This window comes from Apium graveolens, chromosome 2 (genome assembly GCF_009905375.1).
Source record: "Apium graveolens cultivar Ventura chromosome 2, ASM990537v1, whole genome shotgun sequence".
NCBI classification, from domain to species: Eukaryota; Viridiplantae; Streptophyta; class Magnoliopsida; order Apiales; family Apiaceae; genus Apium; species Apium graveolens.
Window position 1 is genome coordinate 38,392,881 of NC_133648.1, and position 9,530 is coordinate 38,402,410.

At 30.3% G+C, this 9,530-nt stretch overlaps 1 protein-coding gene across 1 annotated transcript; it reads left to right on the forward strand.

Moving 5' to 3' along the window:
• The first annotated feature begins 223 nt into the window (after nt 1-223).
• LOC141688528 (uncharacterized) lies at nt 224-6,096 on the forward strand. Its single transcript, XM_074492893.1, has 2 exons — nt 224-933; nt 5,497-6,096. The coding sequence occupies exons 1-2, from the start codon at nt 469-471 to the stop codon at nt 5,977-5,979; spliced, it is 948 nt and encodes a 315-aa protein (XP_074348994.1). The 5' UTR covers nt 224-468; the 3' UTR covers nt 5,980-6,096.
• Nucleotides 6,097-9,530: the final 3,434 nt, after the last annotated feature.

Genomic DNA, 9,530 nt, shown 5'->3' on the forward strand with positions numbered 1-9,530 from the left:
TTCTATATTCGTAAAGCACGTGGTCTACTAATAACCCTCAAACTTCTATTGTTTAGTAAGGAGGTCCCCTCCAACACTCCATCACTACCTAAGCTTCTAGATAAGTCAAAGCATCTCCTTCTTGAGTTGATTATTAGTACTCCCCTTACTATAGTCGCCTATTTAATTATCTGACGGCTCACTTAACTAATCAACCCCCACTTGTCGTCCTTTTCCTAATTACGACCGCTACTAATCAACGACAAACAACAAATACAACCATCCTCTCACTTAATTAAGATTTAGTACAGATGATGGTAAATGTAATCGCTTACGCACGCCCCTAGCAGCCACTTTTCAAAACCTTATAAATCCCTCGTACAACCGCAACATTGTAACTCACTCAACTTTCAACTCACATTTCATTCAACACAAAGATTTTCCAAAAGTCCAAAACAATACAATCTATTTGAATAATTTACCATTAATATGACAATGAAGAGAAGTAGAGAAGATGAAGTAACCATGGCCAACTGTCTCATGCTTCTTTCTCAAATCGGCAAATCCGAGACTCTTTCGACCGGCCGTGTTTACGAATGCAAAACATGTAATCGACAGTTCCCGTCGTTCCAAGCATTAGGCGGTCACCGGGCCAGTCACAAGAAGCCTAAGTTAATGGCTGGAGATCTTTTACAAGTAGTGCCTATGAAGCCAAAGACACACGAGTGCTCAATATGCGGAGCTGAATTTGCTTTAGGTCAAGCTCTTGGGGGGCACATGCGGCGTCACCGTGCAGAAATGGAGGCTAATTCATCTAGTACTTCTACGACGATAAGTGATGATAATAAGGCTGTGGAGGGGGTGCCCATTTTAAAGAAGAGTAACAGTTGCAAAAGAGTTTGGGGTTTGGATCTTAATTTGATGCCGTATGATAATTATTTGAAGCTGGGATGGTAGACCCCTGATATCGTCTTTCAGGTCGAGCTTGTTTTGTAGTTTTCATTCTTTGCATAGGAAAATGATTCTTTCAACTGTTCTGATTCTTAGTTTTTAGTTTTGGTTTTGCTTCTTTCATACCAGACATATTACTTTGTATAGTTCTCATATAATCATTCTTGCTAATTTGATTTATTTAACCTTTCTAGTTTGGTAATCTTATTTAGAATTCCTCGATTTGTGCAAATCTCGCGTTCTCTCAAGTTATTTATCTGGAAAAACTATAGGATCTCAGATTAATATCCAAATTACTTGTTTTTTAAATATTACACCACTCCTCATATATAAAATGGCGCATACTTTGAAACTCCTGAATTCACATTATAGAATTAATTAATACATTTCATACTTGATAGTTTGGTATATATTATCAACACCGACTGTCAAACTTAGTAAGGATTTCTTTTCCAGATTCACGGTTGATTTTGCTGATATGCATTAAATCTGTGTGTTTTCACGTACGACTACAACAGTTAAATTTTCTCTTAAAAAATTTTTGATGAAGAAAGTGAAAGTGATTATTGTAAACAATGATAGTTTTGACGAAGAAAATATTGATCTGATATAACGAGTGTGTTTGTTAATATTTAATTATTTATGTAGTTCACAGAGAATTAATTTTTATAGTTCATACAGATTTAATTTTTGATACATTTGTTGTTCACAGGGAATTAATTTTTGTGTTTGTTAATTTTTGTAGTTCACACGGAATTTGATACAAGGAATTATTTTTATAGTTCATATGGAATTAGTTTGAATTTCAATTAAATTTTTTTGATTTATGCTATTTGAAATTCATCTAAAAAAAGTTTTGATTTATGCTATTCTAGAAGATGATCTAAAAATTGATATTAGTTGTCAGTTCATAAAATATGCTAAAAAAATTAATTTGTTCCTATACTAACAAATATTTGTTTTCGATTTTGTGGGGATGCCCGTATTTAAAAAGATGAGATAGTTCCATAATTTTATGATATATCAAGTATATTAAAATTATTCAATTTAAGAAGTTTACTTTTTTGATCTACTCATTAAAGTTTTTAAAAAAATTATAATTGATGTAATATGTGTTACGCGCCCTATCATAATTTTTTAAATTAATTTGATAATTATCCATTTTTTGGTTAGACAACAAACAAAAGAAATTTGAAAATTATACTATAACATAATTATTTAAAATTAGGAAAAATCCTAAATATAATTGAATACAGTCATGTTTGATAAATTAAACCGATTTCCACTAAAATAATTTTTTCAATAGGGCGGGAACTTTCTCCCCACTTGTGCACCGAAATTTTTGAAAATTTTGGGAAAAATATCGTCATTTTACAATACCAAATTCAACAGAATTTGGTTGAATTTACGAGTACCAAATCAGTTCATAGACGTGAAAATTTACTCCAAATTTTGGCAAGGCTAAATTCGACCGCGCTTGGTTGAAATTAAGGGCAAGGTTAATTTTCCCGAATGCGGTCGTAAATAAATACTAAATACAACCGAATAAATGCGACCGTAGTTTTTGCAACAACGTTCGGTTGAATTTAGCCATGTCCTTATATTCGACCGAACACAATCGAATTTAGTCGTTGTCGAATTTATTTGATTGTATTTAACCTTATTTTCTTGTAGTGATAGTTGCATGTGTTTGTGATTTTTAAATTTTATATATCTTAGGTTTTCAATATTAATGTTTTAATCTATTTATATATTTATTGCAGTTCTGATTTTCATTTTAATTTTAATATTCGACTGCTAGAAACTAATATGAGCAACTGGTATATTTAAATTGGATTGGACAATGCATACTTTATATATAATAATATAATTATAAATATAATTGCAATATCTAGGAGAGAATTTATATTTGTCATAACTTTATTAAGAAAACTGCACATGTTAAAGGACTTGACTAGATATCCAAATGTTTCAAGCACTAGTACGACCAGAGATCAAAAAATGTGTCTCACATTCTTGGCAAAAAATTAAGGAAATATTTCACGTTAAATAATCTGTTAATACTGTATTTATATGTAAAAAGGTATCATTTCTTTTTTAGTGCTTAAAAGGTATAGTTTCTTTGACCACGAGAAGGAACACATGTTGAAATTATTTATTTATTTTGATAATTCATGTTGAAATTTATTTGTAGTATATCTAGACCCGGTAACGTTCTGTGTCGTGTACAAATATTCCGTGTATTTTCGTATTTTCGTGTACCAAATCTTAAACCCGAACCCGACCCGGATTTGGATTCGTATACCAATTTGGTGACACTTACCCCACACTAATATATTTGTATTTACCCGCTTTGATACACTAAAGTACACGGGTTATATATGAAAAAAATTAAATATTAAAAAATGTAATAAATAATTAAATAGTCTTAAATAGTGAACCACAAAGTTTTGAATACAAAAGCACGAAACAAGTAAAAATGTTTTTGCGTACAACAAACTATAAATTATTCGACATTCAAAAGAAATTAAAATCATAAAGTCAACTACTTGATCAAAATTAAGTAATATATATGGATCTAAATTGGAAAGAGAAAAATTTGGAAGCGGGATATAAATAAATATATATATATATTATTTTTTAAAAAAATTAACTATTTATTTATTCCGTGTACTTTCATTCCGTGTCATGTACCTATATCGGAAACCCACACCCGACACTAATTATATCCGTATTTTTTCGTGTTCATATACTTTTGTGTTCGTATACCAAATTTTCGAAGCCAAATACTAATTATTCGTGTCGTTTCATTCCGTGGCCACATATCGTATACCAGTATTGACAGGTCTAAGTATACCAAATGAGTTCCGAACCTAGGAATTTTCAATTTAAAGATAAGCAGTCGTAAAACATACATATATCGAGTACATACAGTTTAGGACAAATAAGGGAGATGATATAAAAAGTGAAAAGAATGTGCAGATGCAAAAGAAGAATTTGTTACGAGTAAAGTGAACCCTGACCCATGCCAACCATTTAAGGTCCAAGGGCATGTAAATGTGAAAACAGGAATCAGGGAAGAATCGGGGCCGGGTAAACCCTGATCCATGCAGATAGTTTAAATTTGTAAAAAATTAGTATAAAATTATGAAAAAATATAAAATAATTAGTTTGGTCCTTCCAAAAATATGATAGTACCCCTGAAACTACATTTGTTAGTTCAGCCCCTGCTCAGCAGAGGTTAAGAGTTCAATTTGCGGCGTGAGACAGATTACCACGCAAGGAAGTACAATATCTTTGACCTAGTTTGGTAAAAGGGAACACATGTTAAGATTAATACCAACTAATTAAAGTCACAGTCACACAGTAGAGTACACAGTTTGAGCACAAGGGGAACACAAGAAAGTTTATGTAGAAATGTGAAAGTGCAGGGAAGGTCACCATCGTTCTTTCTTGACCTTATATTACTGGAGTCGGTGCCTGCATTGCCGCTTACATTAAGTTCCTACTACCAATATTATGTTCTCTAGATTATGCGACTGCTCAATTTCATCATTCTTACTACTTGCTTACGCACGCTTTATCCCATTCATGAATAACTTCTTTAATTCCTGATCACTTGAATACTCCTAATTATTTAATTTTATTCTAACAATCAATTGATTAACTTTATTTGACTCAGCTTTTACATATTCTTCATTTCTCGTGTGTACAGAAGTATATTCTCTCAATCATGTTAGACTTTGAATCATTTAAATAAATATACTACATGCATCTGTAAGTACGAGGACCGACTACACATTGAATTTTATTAAGTATAGTCATTACAAATGCCAAATTTGTCGATTAACTAAAAATAAACCAAATTAAACTTACATATTATATACCGCTTAAAGTAGGATCAATTAACTGAAAATACTTAACTAATATGATATTTGATTTACTCCAACAGAAATACAGTATATGCAATACATAAAAAGCATTGTATACTAAAAGTTTTCAAATATCAATGCGCATGTTTGATTTAATGTTGTTATTTTGTGGGTTCTTATTCAAAGAAGGACCAAGGGACTAAAGAAGCATTTCAATTTTCAAATATACATTAATGCCAATAGAATGCATTGGTAGGAATTTTAAGTGTTAGCAGTTTGTGTAATATAATAGTAAAGCACGTGGTCCACAAATCACTCAAACATCCATTTGTTATTGTTTAGTGAGCAGGTCTCCTCCAGTGCCTTGTTATTCACAACAAGGCTAAAATTGTCAAAGCATCTGAGCGAATTTTCGTTCTCATTTCAGTTGACCAACAATGTCGCCATTGGTGACTGGTTATATGTAATCACTTAACTAATAAACCGCCTTGTCTCTTTTTTTTTTTTTATAATTATGATCCCTACTATATTAATCAACAAGAAACAACTTTTACAATACGAAGCTGATGGCCTAATCACATACGTACGCATTTGCAACACTTATATATAGACAAAAGCACGACATTGGACTCACTCAACCACAACTTACAAAAGCCGAAACACACAATTCTTTAGTGGAATTCTATAACAAAAGGTATTACATTTTAACAATAAGATGGCAATGAAGAGAAGTAGAGAAGATGAACTAGCCATGGCTAATTATCTAACGCTTCTTTCTCACACTGTCAAATCCGAGATTCTTCCAACCGGCCGTGTTTACGAATGCAAAACATGTTATCGACAGTTCCCGTCGTTCCAAGCGTTAGGCGGTCACCGGGCCAGTCACAAGAAGCCTAAGTTAATGGCTGGAGATCTTTTACAAGTAGTGCCTATGAAGCCGAAGACACACGAGTGCTCTATATGCGGAGCTGAGTTTGCTTTAGGTCAAGCTCTTGGGGGACACATGCGGCGTCACCGCGCAGAAATGGAGGCTAATTCTACTGGTACGACAATTAGTGATGATCATGAGGTTGTGAAGGTGGTGCCCATTTTGAAGAAGAGTAATAGTTGCAAAAGGGTTTGGGGGTTGGATCTTAATTTGATGCCGTATGATAATTGTTTGAAGTTGGGACGGTAGATACTATGCCTTGGGTTATCTTTTGTAATTATTTTTAATCTTCATTCTTTAAATAGAAAAATATATTTTTTTTTCATTTGTCCCGAGTCTTAGTTTCTGTTCTGGGATCAATTTTTACTCAGCTATGATATTATATATATTATTTCATTTAATCATTCTAATTTAATTATCTAGTTCAATATCCCCAATTATTCTGGTGCACATTTGTGTTTGCTCAAGTAAGAATCATGTTATTTATCAACACTGCTCAAGTTATTTATCAACCCTTGTGTTTGTGCCAAAACTTTCATACCTTTGTGCCAAAACTTTCGTACCTTGATGAACAATTACCATATTAAATGCAGATATATCCTGTATATCTCATTTAAACGCAGTGTTTGAGGAGGATAAAATATATGCAGTTTGTCCCTTATTTTAAATAATGAAGAGGTTGTTTCCCAAAAGACCCCAAATTTGTGTGTGCGTATCAAAAAATATAAAAAATAAAAATAACAATTTAATATATACGCAAAATCCCAACTTCAAACAGACAAATATTTAATCACTTAAATTGAAAAACGTCGAAATAAATCTTAACCCATGGTAGTATTTACATGGGATTTATCTAATTATTTGTTACTTGTTGTTTGGTCGCATGCAAGTTATAGATTTCAGATTTCGATATCGGCAATCGAAACTCAACCAATTAGACAAAGTATGTGTATGAAATATGAATAATGAAACTGTACATTAAAGTTTATAAAATAAAGGGAGAAGAAGATGAGATAGTCAGAGAAAAATGATTACAAAAATGAAAGTGTAATATTTTGGGATAATTCACCTTGACGAACATTTATTTTAAAAACATTTGATCGATTTCAAATATCAATATTCTTGATCGTTTAGGTGAAGGGATTATTAGCACATGCAACTTCTCAGTTTTCTTTAAATGATATAATATAAATACGAACGTATTGAATGTACAATAATATCCGGATGTTGTTTTTCGCACCATGCATCCCACTCGTAGCCGGTGTATATATAATCGGATAGAGATTTCCCCCATTTCGTATAATCCCACAAAATTATCAAACTTTTCATATGCTAACAATTGAAGTTTGTGGATTTCAATATACAAGTGAATATAGAAGATAATAAAAAGTTCAATATAACGAGTTTGGGTTAAAAATAAAGTTATCAGTTTTAAACTATAATAATTATAATAAGGTATAATTTGGTATCGTTTTTTTCTGATCTTTTTTGATCTGATTATTCTGATGATCGTCGAATCTTATTGATAAAGGTATAAAGACCATTAAAATTAAATAATAAAAAAATACATTACAAAACTTTTGCGTTTTGAATCTCGCCAACGATAAACAATTATAATTTATTTATGCATTATCCAAGTTTTCAGTTTCAAATTCTACTAATAACAAATATATATATATATATATATATATATATATATATTTTAAATTAAGAATACAAATATATTTGAATCCACTTTTCATGAAATTTTTAATTTAATTTAATTTTATTCTCATTTTACCATTTAGTACGAGCTATTATTATATATTATGGTGCATTAGATTTTTAAAATATTTATCATATATTCCACACAAAGGTTGTAATTGTTTAAAAGAATATTTAAATGCACAAACTCTTGCATCGAATATTACAATTGCATTTTCTCCTCGTTTAATTTGGAGATTATTTAAAATCAATATAATAATTTTGTTTAAAGTTTATATTAAGGTAAAATGAAAGAATATTAAGAAAAAAATATTCTTTTTTAAAAAATAGGGAAAATAATTTTAAATCTTATATACGAATTTTATTTAAAGCTTACTATTATTTAATTTTAGATATTTTATTTTTTCATTGAAATTTTAAATAAACGTCAAGTTGACAATTTCTATCCTTTGTAATAACATCTTAATTTCGATTAAATTAATCCGAAAATGTCAAATCACTTGATAGCAAAGTCAATAATATTTAAATAAATATATATTTTCATATTTGATTTGGCATATTAAAACAAGTAATTTAAGTTAAAAAAATTCAATTTTTCTATTGTTTTCAACATATATAGAAGTAACATATGAAAAAAGATTTAAAATATAATTTAAAAATATTATAAAACAAACGAACAATCTATATATAAAAATATGGAATAATATTAAGTTCGCTTGTACCTGACACGACTTATAAGGTAGTACAGTATAATAGTGATGTACAGAGGAAAATTTTACATTTTATTCGAAAGCAAGATTTTTTTTACATAAACATCCGTAACTAGACCTATAATGTTCTGTAATGTCGAGACTTCTTATTTCCATCAATTGAATAATTTTAACTCTATTTTCTGATTCGTTTTGCGGGCCGGTGAATACACGTATATATTCTCCCAATTACGTTATAAGACTTTAACATTGTAAAAATTTGACTGTGGTTTTACGAAGAACACAGACTGCATACATTTCAGCTATGATTTTGCCCCCCGATTACACATTAATTTTTGATGTGTTACAAATTTCAAACGTTGTCAAATCGCGGGTTCGTTTTGATACATTGCTCCTAGCGGAACTAGGATCATCATGATTCGGAATTGAAATTTTAATTTAATGAAATTTATTTTTTTCATTATTTGTTTAGAATTTGTCGAGACTTAAAAAAAAGTTCCCTGAAAAAGACTAAGGGCCTGTTTGGCCACAACTTATAAGTAACTTATTGACTTATAAATTGACTTATAAGTCCGTAAGTACTTATCGAGAACTGTTTGTCTACCTAACTTATAAGTCGGATTTTCAACTTATAAGCTGATAAGTTGAATGTTAGTAATGACGTACTTTTTCTCAACTTATTTTGATTTTTTGCGTTTTTATTAACTTTAATTTTTAAAAATATATTTTTAAATGTTAATCTAATCAAAAATTCATGAAATAATATGATTATATTTAAAAAATATTTATTTTGATTTATTAAATTAAAAAAATTCGGACTTATAAGTGAAATTATCCAAACACTTATATAACTTATAAGTATTTATTTACTTATCACTTATAAGTTACTTATTCATTTTAAGTCATAAGTTACTTATTTTAAGATTTCCCAAACGGGCACTTAATCTTAAAAAAAACTTAAAAAGAAGTCGTACATATGTTTGAGACCGAAATAAAATTTATAAGTAAAGTGTTGATGCAGGGGTTGAACGCTAGTGTTTCAATTATGGGAGGTAATGTGTGATTCATTATTAAAAAGGAAAAAGAAATAAAATTTAAATTAAAAAATATCTATTAATATTTCCATTTAACCGACACTTTCAATTTTCAATCTGAAGTGACCATTATTGCTTGCGTATACACACGACATTCATAGCAATTTGTGTATTCGTAAAACACGTGGTCTACGAATCACTCAAACTTCCATGAGCAACCAGCTGGAGAGAGTAGGTGCCCCTGGTACTTGTTTACTACAACAAGGTTAACGTTCTAGAGAAAGTCAAAGCCCTGGTGTGAATTTTCGTTGTGAATTGTGTATACCTGTATACTAATATCGCCTTTGCTGAC

What these genes read in the sequence shown, in the direction of transcription:
- LOC141688528 (XM_074492893.1), top strand. Translation starts at nt 469, where the DNA reads ATGACAATGAAGAGAAGTAGAGAAGATGAAGTAACCATGGCCAACTGT. An exon ending in ATTATTTGAAGCTGGGATGG is followed by an intron (nt 934 to 5,496) that starts TAGACCCCTGAT and finishes CTATAACAAAAG; the next exon opens with GTATTACATTTTAACAATAA.